The 15,172-nt window shown below is 42.8% G+C and overlaps 1 protein-coding gene across 4 annotated transcripts; it reads left to right on the top strand.

The window, feature by feature from the left end:
- Positions 1–3,518: 3,518 nt before the first annotated feature.
- Positions 3,519–13,926, top strand: ufsp1 (UFM1-specific peptidase 1 (non-functional)). Of its 4 annotated transcripts, none has more exons than XM_059642712.1 (4): positions 3,553–3,631; positions 8,562–8,690; positions 10,273–10,339; positions 13,128–13,926. In XM_059642712.1, the coding sequence occupies exon 4, from the start codon at positions 13,151–13,153 to the stop codon at positions 13,799–13,801; it is 651 nt and encodes a 216-aa protein (XP_059498695.1). In that variant the 5' UTR covers positions 3,553–3,631; positions 8,562–8,690; positions 10,273–10,339; positions 13,128–13,150; the 3' UTR covers positions 13,802–13,926. The 4 variants fall into 4 exon arrangements, with proteins under 4 accessions (XP_048380345.2, XP_059498695.1, XP_059498694.1 ...); XM_059642711.1 differs by having other exon boundaries at positions 10,267–10,339; XM_048524388.2 differs by lacking the exon at positions 8,562–8,690 and having other exon boundaries at positions 3,519–3,631; positions 10,267–10,339.
- Positions 13,927–15,172: the final 1,246 nt, after the last annotated feature.

Below are 15,172 nucleotides of genomic sequence, written 5' to 3'. Positions count from 1 at the left end.
CCAAGCGATGTCTTGGTGCTTATTGGAAAGCTCTGCTAATGAGGCATTCTGCCAAATGACCTTGACAATCTGCTCAAAAAAGCAACCCAGAAGATCCACCCTCTCCTTTTCTTGCAAGGTCTCAAGAATGCTGCATGCTGACCACTTCCTAATGGAATAGTGGTCAAAGTTGTTTTTCTTTACAAATTTCTCCACGAAAGACAGGTGATACAGGACAGTTCAACTATTTGGGCCGTTCCACAGCAACAAGGTCAAATCCAACCTTGTAACACCAGCTACAGATAGAACCTCAGTACATTTAGATGCTTGGTTTTTGCGTATAGAGGGTTTATGCACAGCTTGATGCAGCCGCACACAATGGTGGCCATCATGAGTTTTATTAGTCTCCAGGTAAAAAGGTTCCCTCTGAATTACCCAATGAAGCAGTATGGTAGTGCAGTGGTAATGTCCTTGGGCTACTAAAACCACTGGTCCAGGCTAAAGTTCTATGGTATTGTAAATCTTCCACGTACATTTTCCAGTGGCTCTTTAACTTTTCATAAGATGGTGTTATAGACCTGACCAGACCCCTTTCAAGGTATTTTAAGAAAGGAACCTGGACCCTAACTTTTTCTCATTTTTAAAAGCAAATATGAAGTTCCTATTCCAAATGTAATGTGACTGGTCAAACTGCTCGACATTAAGCAAAACTCAATTTATGTAAACACTATAGTTAAAATACAACAGAAGAAAGAGGAATTTAGAATAACAACTCTGTGGGAAAACTTAACAGAATAATAGACAGAGTAACCATTAATAATTAATTGTTCCAATACAGTAACACCCCATAAACACACCCCTCAGCAAAAAGGACAATTCAGACACAGATTCCCACATGCAGTTCTCCAATCCAGGAGGGAAAAAGTTATCAAGAGAAAATTCAGAGAGAGTGGCAGGCAGGAGACATTCACTGAAGCTTCCAACTCTGTTGAGACCTCAACAGCTTCTGATTAGATTAGATTCCCTACAGTGTGGAAACAAGCCCTTTGGCCCAATAAGTCCACACTGCCCCTTGGAGCATCCCACCCAGACTCATCCCCCTATAACCCATACACCCCTGAACACTATGGGCAATTTAGCATGGCCAATCCACCTAGCCGGCACATCTTTGGACTGTGGGAGGAAACCGGAGCACCTGGAGAAAACCCACGCAGACACGGGGAAAATGTGCAAACTCTGCACAGTCACCTGAGGCTGGAATCGAACCTGGGTCCTTTGTGCTGTGAGGCTGCAGTGCTAACCACTGAGCCACCATGCCGTCCCAAGCCACTGCGCTGCCCCTGATGCTACTGAAATCTAGATCTGTGAGAATTGGCCATACCCTTTCAGGCTGTTTAAAAAAAAAACCAAGGCTTCCCAAACTAACAAAGTGTGAAGCTGGATGAACACAGCAGGCCACACAGCATCTCAGGAGCACAAAAGCTGACGTTTCGGGCCTAGATCCTTCATCAGATCCCCAGCTGCTGACTCTAGTCATTCTGGTAGACTGCTCTGTACTTCTGCCTTAAAACCACCCTTCAAAGAAAAACTCACAGTGTCCTGTTCTTAAAGTCACAGTATGGATGAACCAAGGCTTGATACTGGTTTAGCACAGCTTTCCTAATTTTCAATTCTGTCCCTCTGGAAATAAAGTATGGATTTTGGTTTGCTCATTCTATTTATGCCCTTACCAGCCTGTATGCATGTTTATACCTGAAACTAAACACAGATTTAAAATGATTAATTGAGCTAAAATCTACTTCTTTCATGTGTTCTGCATTGTCAACACCCAACAAGTGAAGAGGTGTTATATAACTTGTCTATTTTGGCTTTAAGATCTTCAGACTTGATGTCTGATTGTGCTAAGTTAGCCAATCTTTGTTAGCAAGGCTGTCTGCAGTGTAAATTCTGAAATTCCCTCCACACCTTTGGAATTCTCAAATCCATCTGTGCTGAGAAGCAAATATAAAGGCTGTAGTGAAAGCAGAATGCTGTGGATGCTGGAAATCTTAAATAAAAACAGAATGTGCTATAAAATCTCAGCAATACTCCAAATCAGATCTGCCTCTTCTTCTGAACTTCTGTTCTTCACGTTTTCCAAGTTTAACATTTGGTTTAAATTATGGTCCCTCCCTTGGTGGTATGTTGATGCGTTCAGTTTGATGTTAGACTGATGCATTGGCAAAGAACTGGGTCAGTCATTTGATGTGGCAACAACTCATCCATTCCTTGCATATTTAAGTGGATAGATTCTTGGTCAGTTGGAAAATCAAGGAAAGTGGATATGAGGAGTGTCAGATCAGCCATGATTTTATTGAATGGTGGAGCAGGTTGGAGTGCCTGAATAGCCGCCTCTGGCTCCTATTTCTCAGCGACTCATCACACCTCGAGTCCAAACGTCTTAATGGCAGCAAAATCCCAGTGTTTCCATTGTTTCAAGGAGCATCCTGCTCCTACGACCCCTGGCTTGTACAGGCCAACAACTGGCATGAAGATCTCAAGTGGATGCTGTCCTTAAGTCGTGGACTGGCTTCTGGGTTAATATGCGGAAGAACTAGGTCAGTGGTCGGTGGGGATTTTGGGGTTGGTTTGGTCAGTGTTTCACCCATTACAGTGTTACCCCTTGCACTCCTCTGAGGTGCCACACCACAGCACCTTGACATTCAATGATGTTACCATCACTGAAACTTCCACTATTGACATCCTGGGGGGGTACCATTCACTAGAAATTCAACTGGAAGAGCAGGTCAGAGGCTATAAATACTACAGCAGGTAACTCACCACTGGGGTCCGCAAAGCCTGTCCACCATCGAAAAGACACAAGTCAGGAGTGTGATGGACTACTCCCTACTTGCCTGAATCGGTACAGCTCCAACAACACTCAAAAAGCTTGACACCATCCAGGATAAAGCACCTCTTTCAACTGGCACCACATCCACTCCCTCCATCACCAAAGCACACCAGCTGCAGTGTGTAGCATCTACAAGATACACTACAGAAATTCACCAAAGATCCCAGACAGCATCTTCCAAATCCACAACCACTTTCATCTAGGAGGACAAGGGCATCAGCCATATGGGAACAACACCACCTCCAGTATCCCTTCCAAGGCACTCACCGTCCTGACTTGGAAATATATTGCCGTTCCTTCACTGTCAATGGGTCAAAAGCCTGAAATTGCCTCCAAATTGGCATTGTGGGTCAATTCACAGCAGGAGAACTGCAGCAGTTCAAGAAGGCAGCTCACCACCACCTTCTCAACAGTGACTAGTGATCGGCAAGAAATGCTGGCCAGCCTGCGATGCCCACATCTCACAAATGAAGAGAAAAATAAGCCCCTGGCATCTCTCCCCACTGCCAGGCCAGTCAAGGAGATGCGAGCACCATGAGCAAGTGAAGTGGTGGTGGTGGGTGATAAGAGGGTAAAGGGAAGAGAGGCAAAGTCGCGGAAAACAGCTACCAACAGTCACGTGGTACTCACGGCTGGGAGTTGTGGGTGACGTGGCGCCGGTGCCACGTGACGGCGAGGGGCGGGGCGGAGGTAGAGTCACGTGGGCGTGTCGCTGCCATTTTGTAAGCGGCACCGGTGGAGGCTTGAAGCTGGAAATGTGAGGTAAAGGAGCTGAGGATAGTCCGGGGGAGTCGATCGATACCTAGATAGGGAGAGAGAGATTCGCGCTCCGAGTTGCGGACACCCCGAGGGGATTTGATAGATAGATAGAGAGAGCTTTCCGAGCTGGGGGTACACCCCGTAGAGAGAGCGCTCCGAGCTGGAGCCGCTTCGTGAGGGGAAGAGAAGGCGAGAGCTCCGTGTTGGGGCCGCCTCGTGGGGGATAGAGAAGGAGAGAGCTCCGTGCTGAGGACACCCCGAGGGGGATAGATAGAGAGAGCGCTCCGTGCTGGGAATACCCCGAAGGGCATAGATAGACAGAGCTCCGAGTTGGGGACACACCGAAGCACATAGAGAAGGAGAGAGAGCTCCGAGCTGGGGACGTCTGTGTGGGTGTTGTGGGCTCCGAGCTGGGGATGCTTGCTCAATGTTACCTGAAACGGCTGGGGGAACAAGCATGAGCTGTTGAGGATCTCCCTCGAAAACAAGTAACTCCCCACTGTCATTAATGTTTCAGCTGCCCTCATTAGCTGGAGTGAGGGGACAGGGAATTAATCCAAAAACTGATGTTATCTGTTTTGAAATTTTTGAATCCATGGCCTCCTCTGCTCGCTCATATCCTTTAAGACTGGACCAGCCAGTCCATCAGAGTGTCATATTCACTTAGTCACGTTCGTGTCAGCCTTTCAGATTAAGCTGAAGTTATAATTTACTGGGAATTTGGTTTAGTTACACTGATTAGGTGAGAAACCTTTATACTGTATTTTTGAGGAAATGGAGATGAGGTGGAGCTCAGTCTTGAATACACTGAACAACTGATTGCAGTTCTCTACTCAAGGGTTAGACAAGTATTCATGTTTCTGTAAGTGACAAAATTAGTGACAGTATCGAGAATTAAATGGCCATCCCCTTATCCCAAAGCTGTGACCACATTGATCGAGATATTGCAGGCAAGGAGCTGGACTAGGGAGGAAGCTGCACTTTTGCAACTCTGTCACCGTGTCGAGGTCCTCCAAGCTTAATGAGATTGTTCTTTAACTTGAAAGTATCTGCCCATCCTCTCCTGATCTGTCAGCCCCCTAATCTCAGGAATCAAACCTCATGATTAACCCAGAAACAGAACCTACAGTCCAACTAGTCCATGCTGACCATAATCCCAAACTAATTAGTCCCATCTGCCTGCACCATCCAAACTGTTCCTTTTCATACATCCATCCAAATGTCTTTGAAACATTGTAATTTTACCTGCATCCACCACTTCATCAGGAACCACCCTCTTTTTAAAAAAAATTGTCTCAAGTCTTTTTAAAATCTCTGTCCTCTCACCTTTAAAAATATGCCCACTAGTCTTGAAATTTCCCATCCTGGGGAAAAAAAACAACTGCCATCAACTCTGCCTATACCTGTCATTATTTTATAAACTTCTATTTGGTCACTTCTCAACCTCCTGTGTTGCAGTGGAAAAAAATGTCCCAGCCTATCTAATATTTCCTTTATAGCTTGAATTCTCCATACCCAGCAACATCCTGGTAAATCTATTCTGAACCCTCTCCAGTTTAACAATATCCTTCCTATAACTGGGCGAGCAGAACTGGACACATGATTCCAAAGGGTTCCACCAATGTCCTGTACAACCTCAACATAACGTCCCAGCTACTATACTCAAAGGACTGAGCAGTGAAGGCAAGCATGCTAAAGCCTTTTTAACCATCCTGTCTATAAAGACACCTCTAGGTCCCTCTGTTCCACAATACTACCCAAGGCCCTGCCATTAATTGTATAAGCTGTACCCTTGTTTGTTGCACCAAAATGCAATACCTCGCATTTATCCAGGTTGAACTTCACCTGCCGTTTTTCAGCCCATTGACCCATTTAATCAAGATCCCATTGTAATCTTAAAAAACCTTCTTCACTTCTACAATGACACCAATTTTGGTGTCATCTGCCACCTTACTAACCATGCCTTCGATATTCTCATCCAAATCATTTGTATAAATGATAAACAAAGGAGATCCAGAACTGATCCCTTTAGAACACGGCTGGTCGCAGACCTCCAGACTGAAAAGCAACCCTCCACCACGACTGAGATAACAAGGTGTAGAGCTGGATGAACACAGCAGACCAAGCGGCATCAGAGGAACAGGAAAGCTGATGTTTCGGGCCTAGACCCTCCTCCACCGCTACAATCTGTTTCCTGCTGTTAAGCCAAATATGTATTCAATTGGCAAGCTCATCCTGAATCACGTGACCTAACATCATTAATAAGTTTACTGTGCAGCATCTTGTCAAAGGCTTTACTAAGATCCAAATAAACAACGTCTACTGCTCTACCTTCATCAACTTTCTTGTTAACTTCCTCAAAAAAACTCAATTAAGTTTGTGAGACAGGATTTTCCTTGCACAAAACCATGCTGACTATCCCTATTCAATCTTTGCCTCGCTAAATCCTATCTTTTATAATCACCTCCAACAATTTACCCACAACTGAAATCAGACTTCCAGATCTGTAGTTCCCTGGTTTTTCGTTACAAATTTTCTTTAAAAAGGTACAACGTTAGCCATCTTCTAGTCATTGGGCATCTCACCTGTAGTTATAGATGATGCAGACATTTCTGCAAGGGTTCTCTTAATTTCCTTCCTTACTTTCCACAACATAATCAGGTCATGGAGATTTATCCACCTTTATAATCTCTAAGACCTCCCGAATGTCCTCTTCTGTAAAGTGAACTGTTTTCAAAGCATCAAGGTTTATTTCTCTGCATTTTCTAGACACTATTTCTTTCTCCACAGTAAAAACTGATGCAAAATATTCATTGAGTATCTCTCCCATCCCCTGCAGTTCAACACAAAGGTGACCTCTTTGATCTTTAAGAGGCCCAATCCCCCCTCTAATTACCCTCTTGCTGTTAATTTATTTGTAAGATCTCTTTGGATTATCCTTAACCTTATCTGCCAATGCTATCTCATATCCCCTCTTTGACTTGGTGATTTCTCTCTTAAGAAAGCCCCTACAGTCTTTATATTGGTTAAGAGATTCAATTGAACCAAGTTGTCTATATCTTTAAAAAAATCTTTTATTCTTGACTAGAACCTCACATCTTTGTTCATTCATTGTTCCTTAACCTTACCAGCCTTACCCTTCACTTTAACAGGAACATAATGCCTCTGAATTCTTGTCATCACACTACTGAACGCCTCCCAATTGTCAGACATCCTTTTACCTGCAAAGTCTACTTCAATCAACTTTTGAAAGTTCTTGACTCCTGCTATTAAAATTTGCCTTACTCCAGTTAAAACCTTTAACTTTCATGGAAGGCTTATCCTTATCCATAACCATTTTGAAACTAATAGAATTGTGATTGATAGACCCAAAGTGTTCCCTCACTTTTACTTGAGTCACCTGCCTTTTGCCCAAAAGAACGTCTAGTTTTGCTCCTTTTCTATTAGGAGCATCCACATATTGATAAAGAAAATTGTCATGAGCACATTTGACAAATTCTTCGCCTTTTACACCATGGTAGTCCTAGTCACTGTTTGGAAAATTAAAATCCCACATTATTACAACCTTGTTATACTTACATATATCTGAGATCTCCCTACATGTTTGTTTTTCAATATCTGTCTTACTGTTGAGGGGCCTAAAGTACAATCCCATCAAAGTAATTTCTCTTATTTGTAATTTCTACCCATATACTTTCCCTAGTTAGAGCAATCCCTAGTTAGAGCAATAACGTGTCCCTTAATCAAAAATGCCACCCCTCCGCCTTTCTTGCCTACTTTTCTATCCTTCCTATCGCATCTAAAACTGGGAACATTGAGCTGCTGGTCTTGTCCATCTCTCAGCCAAGTTTCTGTAATAACTATGATGTCTCAATCGCATGCTCTTAAAATGCCCTTATAAGACCCCTTGCATTGAACTAAATGCAGTTTAGTTCTTCAGGGTTACCACTTTGACCGTCTCTTGTCTTCCTTTTTCTAATTGACATGGCTGTCCTCACATTCAGAACCTATCCCATCAATCCTTTCATTTACACTGCTACTTAGAATTCCTCCACTTGCCTTCTCTGTCAGTATAAAAGTCTCACTTGATAGAATGAGCAAATTGACCTATTGGTCCCTTTCCAGTTTAGGTTAGACCCATCCTTTTCGAACAGGTGTTTTCTATCCCAAAAGACATTCCAATTGTCCAAAAACCTGAATCCCTGAACAGTACACCAGCTGTTCAGCCAGTGACTTATCTCCTTTAACCTTTTCTTTGTTCCCTTGTTAGAGTTTGGCATTGTAAACCAGAAATTACTACTTTTAAGGTTTTAATTTTTAATCTTCTACTAGTGCTTTAATCTTTTCCCTAAAAGTGCCATTAGATTAGATTAGGTTCCCTCATTTCTACCAATGTGTACAGTAATTTGTGGCTTCTCAATCTCACCTTTAGCAATATGCTTGAAATATTTAGAAACGTTTATTCCTAGCACCAGGAAAGCGATAAACCATCTGAAATTTACGCTCACCGCCACAGAATCACCTGTCTATTCCCCTGACAGCAGAGTACCCTATAACAATAATTCTATTAAATCTTGTCAAACGCTGCCTAACATAAGAATCATTCCACGTGTCCAGTAACTGACTGTCCCTTTCATTTTTCTCAGAGAGGCTATCTCCTTCATCTTTCATTTCTACCAATGTGTACAGTAATTTGTGGCTTCTCAATCTCACCTTTAGCAATATGCTTGAAATATTTAGAAACGTTTATTCCTAGCACCAGGAAAGCGATAAACCATCTGAAATTTACGCTCACCGCCACAGAATCACCTGTCTATTCCCCTGACAGCAGAGTACCCTATAACAATAATTCTATTAAATCTTGTCAAACGCTGCCTAACATAAGAATCATTCCACGTGTCCAGTAACTGACTGTCCCTTTCATTTTTCTCAGAGAGGCTATCTCCTTCATCTGTTCCAAAAACTGAACATCTATTAGGTAGAGGAATGGCCACTGGAGACTTTTTGAACGACTGTCTTACCTTTCCTGACAGTCATCCATCTATCTGACTGATCCTGCTGGGTAATAACTTTTCTAAAACTTATAGCCATCTCATTCTGTACCTTATATATGGTCTTAATAACTAAACCTAAAAAAAGGATGTTTCAATAACACCTTTATATATAAAATAAACTACCTTTCATTACCTCCAGAAAATGATGTTAAAGTGGGAAAAAGAATTAAAAATATATATCATACATATAAGAATTAAATAAAATCAATGACTTAGCTGAACAAAAAATGACTCCTCTTCAATAAATTCATTCAGGAAAAGAAATCTTCTCTGGAGCTGACCAGGTGTAGGACTCACTGGAATGAAAGCACAACTCCTTATTTAAACAAAAACTTTGGTTTTTTCAAAGAAGAGTCTTTGCAGTGTTAAAAACAAAACCTCTAAAACATATAAGATAACAAAGTGTGGGGCTGGATGAACACAGCAGGCCAAGCAGCATCTCAGGAGCACCAAAGCTGACGTTTCAGGCCTCGACCCCTAGGTCTATACGTATATAGACATATATACACTTCTTAAATTTGTGAATTAAGAATAAAATAAAAACTCAGCCATTCACTGTAGACCCTTAACAAAAGTTTAAAAAACTGTCCTTTTGAATAAAATATTGTGATTTTTTTGTATGGTTATTTTGTATTTTTGTAATAATAAAAAATGGAAAAGCATCTTCTATTTATAGGCTATAATGACTATAATTATTATTTTTAAAAAGCTATAATAAATCTTTAACTAAGCCTGTAATCCCAGGAGCAGCTGCAGGTTCCATAATTCTCACATTAACGTGCATGACCAACAGTTTTTGTCTGAAAACAGTGATACTCGAGACTTTAATTTGGCTTGAAATAGCTCATTTTGTGCTTCACTCCTCGGAAGGTCAGTCGCACCACGATTTACTGAGTCAAGGAGACCAGTCTTGCTCAATAACCTAGTAGGTGTCCTTGAGAAGTACAGGCCTGCTGTGTAGCTGCCCCACTGTCAGTGCCCTGTGACAGATCCAGGTGTTGGTACCTGTTCTGTATGCACAGTTGAAGATTAGTGGAAGTTAAGCTCATTTTTATAAGGACTATGCTGTTATTCTTGACTAACAAGAAAATTGAAGGGTGTTGCGGACAGACAAGAAAGTAGATTGGCGGTCACAACAGGCTCAACCATGGTCTTATCAGGCTTGAGGGACGGAATAACTGATTTGCACAGTACACGGCAGGGTGTTCCACATTGATTTACTTAGTGCTGCCCAATACCCTAAAAAAACTTCCAACAAGCAAAAAAAAACTCTTGTCTTCTGCTTTTCCCTTAATTTTACTGGTAAGGCATAGAAATCTATTGAGCATCTGATGGCCAGCATTGAGGTCTGTAGCTAATCATTCTTTTTCTAGTTGTAAAGGAAATTCGAGGATCCCTAATTAGCTCCATGCATAGCATCAATTTACTCACTCATGTAACTTCTCTCATTTCACATTGGATGCCAGCAAAGCAAATACTGACCGCATTGTATATCGTGTACTCAGTTGCTGAGGTGTGGCTGTAGGTGTTTAATTGTTTGTTTACTTTCTCTTTTTAATGGCCCATTAATCGCCTCTTGCCAAGGATCAGAGGGAACAAGACTTCATGGCTCCGAACAGAGTAATCCTGACCAACTACTTCCACCAGCATCTGATTTGTGAGTAAATGTGGACTGTTTTTTTGTGGTGTGAGTGTATGAGAGGTGTGAAGGAGAAAGGGACAGTGGAGTCTTTAGTTCCTATTCCCTTGGTTCCCACTCACTTCTCCTCGGAAGCACTGCAGAATAGCGTGTAACTGCTGTTTGGTCTCTATTTTGTGTCTTTGCCTGACTGTTGAATTTGCAGTTTTGTTCAGTAAACAGGGAGAACCTGTTACTGTTTCTCATTGCCAGCAGGAAGCCACTGTTTTGGAGGATTTTCCCCCATCGTAGTTCACTGATATTCAAAAGAATTTAGTGATCAGCCACAGAGAGAACTGACATGAACTGGGAACAATGTCTATACGGTTATGACCTGAAATGTGCTGCCTGAATTGGAGGTGGGGGTAGATTCATGACTCAGTCGTTAAATTACGATGTTGGATAAATGCTTCGGGGAGAAGTATTGGAATGAGCCAGGAGTGTGGAACTAATTTTCAAAAAGCTGATTATCCTCCCCCTGTCATAGAATCGTATGATCTCTATAATGTGGAGGCAGCCCGTTCAGCCCCATGCGTGCACACCGACCCTCTGAAGATCATCCCTTCCTGACCCTGATATTACTTTTATCTCTATTTTTGTCCCTGTACCTTCCCATTTGAGGGCTGATTGGATTAACCAGTGAGAGGCATGGATAGAGTCAATAGCCAGACACTTTTCCCCAGGGCAGGATTGACAGCCACGAAGGGTCATAGTTTTAAGGTGTTAGGAGGAAGGTACAGAGGAGACGTCAGAGGGAGGTTCTTCACCCAGAGTGTTGGAGCGCATGGAATGGTTTGCCAGTGGTAGTCGTGGAAGTGGAGTCATTAGTCACATTTAAGCGACTGCTGGACATGCACATAGACAGCAGTGAATTGAGGGGAATGTAATTTAGGTTATTTTATTTTTGGATTAGGGTTATTCCACGGCACAACATTGTGGGCCAAAGGGCTTGTACTATGCTGTACTTTTCTATGTTTTATGTTCTAACCAAATATTGTGTTGGTTTATGTCACTGGAAATTAATTGAGCCATGTTAATTGTTTTCAAGCTTATAATCATCGCTTGCATGATGGGGTGGTCACCTGTAAATATTGATGCTGTACAGAGGACTGCCCTGTCTCTTTCTTCATGAGCAGGTGGAATAGGGACAGTAGCGGTTGCATTATACTTAAATATAATGGCACACTTCCTGGGACTCTCCATCCACCTTTCTGCTGTGCAATGAGAGTGGGTTACTTTTCTTGTTTAAAAGAAAACAAAATGTACTATTGCCTCAAATCTGGTGCATCCGGGCTGGGGTCAAGAGTTTGTGGAACTATGTTGGTATATTTTAATCTACACTTCATAAAATCTTTAAAACCCCTCTGTAATCTCTGGCAAGCCATCTTTTTCCAGTGTAGGCATAGATCACATATGTAGCCTTTCTAGGGCTTATTGGTTTGTTGTTTAGTTTGTATATCGGTTTGCCTTTCTATGTCCCTTGCCCTATGTACATTGTGGTATAGTGAGAACATTGCCACTTGTAAATTTCCCTCCAAGCCTCATGCCTTCCTGACTTAGAGTCATAGAGATGTACAGCATGGGAACAGACCTGTGACTCCAACTCATCTTTACAACCTGATATCCTAAATTAGTCTAAGATAACTAAGTGTGGAGCTGGAGAAGCACAGCAGGCCAGGCAGCATCAGAGGAGTAGGAAAGTTGACATTTCAGGTTGGGAAATTTCTGAAGAAGAATCCTGACCCAAAACGTCAACTTTCCTGCACTTCTGATGCTGCCTGGCCTGCTGTGCTCCTGTACCAGCATTTTGCCCAAATCCCTCTAAACCCTTCCTATTTATATACCCATCCAGATGCCTATTAAATGTCTCCACCACTTCCTCTGGCAGCTCATTCCGAACACCACACCACCCTCTGTGCGCCAGCTTCGTCCCTTAGGTCCCTTTTAAATCTTTACACTGTCACCTTAAACCTATGCCCTTTAAATTTGGACTCCACTACCCTGGGAAAAAGACTATGGTTGTTAACCCTGTCCATGTCCCTGACTTGATCCAACATAGCAGTTCCTTCCCTGCCACTGGTTCAAAAGTCAGGAGCTCCTTCCCTGTCTGCCTGTGGGTGTATCTACACCAACAACAAGTACAAAGTTTTCAGATGGTGTCTCCCCACCACCTGCGGAGCAATTAGGGATGGGTGGTGAATGCTGACCCAGCCAACAATGCCCATGCACAAGAAGTGATAAAAGAAGTGACTTGAATTACAACATGCGGATTAGCTGCAGCTAATGCTTACGGTGTAACTAGGGTTAGCCTCTCGAGCTAGTGCTGTTTCACTCTGGCCTTCAAGGTGTCGCCTTCCTGTCTTGTTGCTGCCAGACACACTGATCATTTATATTCTGTTTAATTGTTTCTGCCGCTGCATAGACCTCTGAGGTCTGTGTGTGTGTGGGGGGTAACAGCTTCAGGAATCGGATGTCACTGAGTCTGTGCACTGATCAGCATATTAGACCCTCTAAGCAGTTGCATAGCTGATGATTGCTGAAAGTCTGTCTTGCATTGCCACAGCTCTGTATATTACAACAATACCCAGTCCTTTCATTGAATTATTTACATAGGTTTGAGGGTTTCCTATGAATTGGAAGTCTTTGCAAACTGCTATTAGGTTTTTTAAAATTTCTGGGAGCCACTTTAATGCTTTTGATGTTCTTAATTGCAGGATTTGTGTGAATGTTTATAAATAACATGCAGGTTTTTTTTTCCCCTTTCAAGCTTGACCTGTTTGAGGACCAAACATGGAGTTGGTGAAGAACGTTCACTCTGGCCTTCCTCTTCCTGAGCCAGACTCTGAAATCCAGCGGCTCTCTCTGGTCCGTGGCGATTACCTCTACTATCATTATGGCTGTGATGGGACAGATGACTGTGGCTGGGGCTGTGGCTACCGAACGATGCAGACACTCTCCTCCTGGATTATTCTGCAGCAGACAAACATAAAGAACCACCGGGTGCCCACCCTGAACGAGGTGCAGGAGGCACTGGTGGAGATGGAGGATAAGCCCCAAAACTTCATTGGCTCTAAGACCTGGATTGGCTCCTTTGAGATCGCACTGTGCATCGATAAGTTCTACGATGTCCCATGCAAACTGATCCATGTGCGCCGAGGGGGTGAGCTCCTGCAGAAAGTCGATGAGCTCTATCTGCACTTTGACACGCTGGGTTCTCCTGTCATGATGGGTGGTGATAATGACAATGCTTCTAAGGGGATTCTGGGCATGTGCACGGGCATGGAGAACCACTACCTCCTCGTCCTCGATCCCCATTATTCTGGGAATATCTTAGACAAGGAATATGCCCAAAGGAAAGGCTGGGTTGCTTGGAAGAGGCTGGACTTGTTTGACCAGAATTCGTTCTATAACTTCTGCCTCCCTCAGTGCAAAGGTGTGTAACAATGCAACATCACTGCAACACATATCCGTCTGCTCTTGCATTGTGATCTGTTTATTGAACAGCCGTGATAATTGGTTGAAATGAAGCTTCAATTAAAACATGCTCCTGTACAAGGTTAATGTAACATGGTTTTGTGTCCCATGTGATGAAGAGTTGGGATTTGGGAGGAGCAGTCCTTTCTAAGTGAAAGGGTGAATGTGGAATAATGTCCAAGGAATGTCTTATTGCTATTTGTGAGGGCACAGCCAGCATTTGTTGCCTGTCCCTACATGTCCTTGAACTGAATGGCTTGCTGGGCCATTTCAGAGGGCATTTAAGATTGCTGACAATCTGGAGTCACGTGTAGGTCAAACAGGATGAGGATGGTGAATCACCTTCCCTCAAGGCTATCAGTGATCCAAAGGGTTTTTGCAATGCTCAACGATTACCATTACTGAAGTCACTTTCATATTTCAGATTTTATTATTTGAAACAGTCCATATGCTCCCCATAAACCCATGATGCCAGTGCTTTGCCTGGGCCTCTGAGTTACCTCCGCTTAGAGTCATATGAGATATTCAGCACAGAAACAGACCCTTTGGTTCAAGTCATCCATGCCGACCAGATATCCTAAACAAATTAGACCTTATTGCCAGCATTTGGCCCATATACTTCTCAACCCTTCCTATGCATGTACTCATCAAGATGCCTTTTAAATTTTGTATTGTACCAGCCTCCACCACTTCCTCTGGCAGCTCATTCCATACATGCTTTACCCTCTGCGTGAGCATAGTCCTGTTCCAGATATGTTCTGGTCTGTCACTGTAGATTATCAATATTTTTAAACACTTGTGTAGCCTTTTTAGCAAAGCATGTGAAAAGACGCCTAATGGGGAGGCGATGGCCTACAGGTATTACCACTAACCTGTTAATCCAGAGGCTCGGGTAATGTTCTGGGTACCCAGGTTCAAATCCCGCCACAGCAGATGGTGGAATTTGAATTCAGATTTTAAAAATCTGTAATTAAGAGTATAATGATGATCACGAAACTGTTATCAATTATTGGAAAAACCTGTCTGGTTCACTAATATCCTTTGGGGAAGGAAACTGTCATCTTCACCTGGTCTAGCTTACATGCGACTCCAGATCCACAGCAATATGGTTGATTCTTAAACTGCCATCTGGGCAATCATAAATGGACAATAAATGATGCCAGCCAGTGATGTCCTCATCACATGAAAGAATTTTTAAAAAAGCAACGGTACCAGGCAGCAGTTTGAGGTGCCACATTATAGGAATGAATCTAAAGGCATGATCTCAGACAGTGCTTCATGGATGTTTTTGGCTAAAGGACTGCTTTGCAGAAAAGTGTGATCCAAGAGAATACACGG

This window comes from Stegostoma tigrinum, chromosome 45 (genome assembly GCF_030684315.1).
Source record: "Stegostoma tigrinum isolate sSteTig4 chromosome 45, sSteTig4.hap1, whole genome shotgun sequence".
Lineage (NCBI taxonomy): Eukaryota > Metazoa > Chordata > Chondrichthyes > Orectolobiformes > Stegostomatidae > Stegostoma > Stegostoma tigrinum.
This window is presented reverse-complemented; position numbering and strand designations above follow the sequence as displayed.

What these genes read in the sequence shown, in the direction of transcription:
- ufsp1 (XM_048524388.2), top strand. Translation starts at nt 13,151, where the DNA reads ATGGAGTTGGTGAAGAACGTTCACTCTGGCCTTCCTCTTCCTGAGCCA.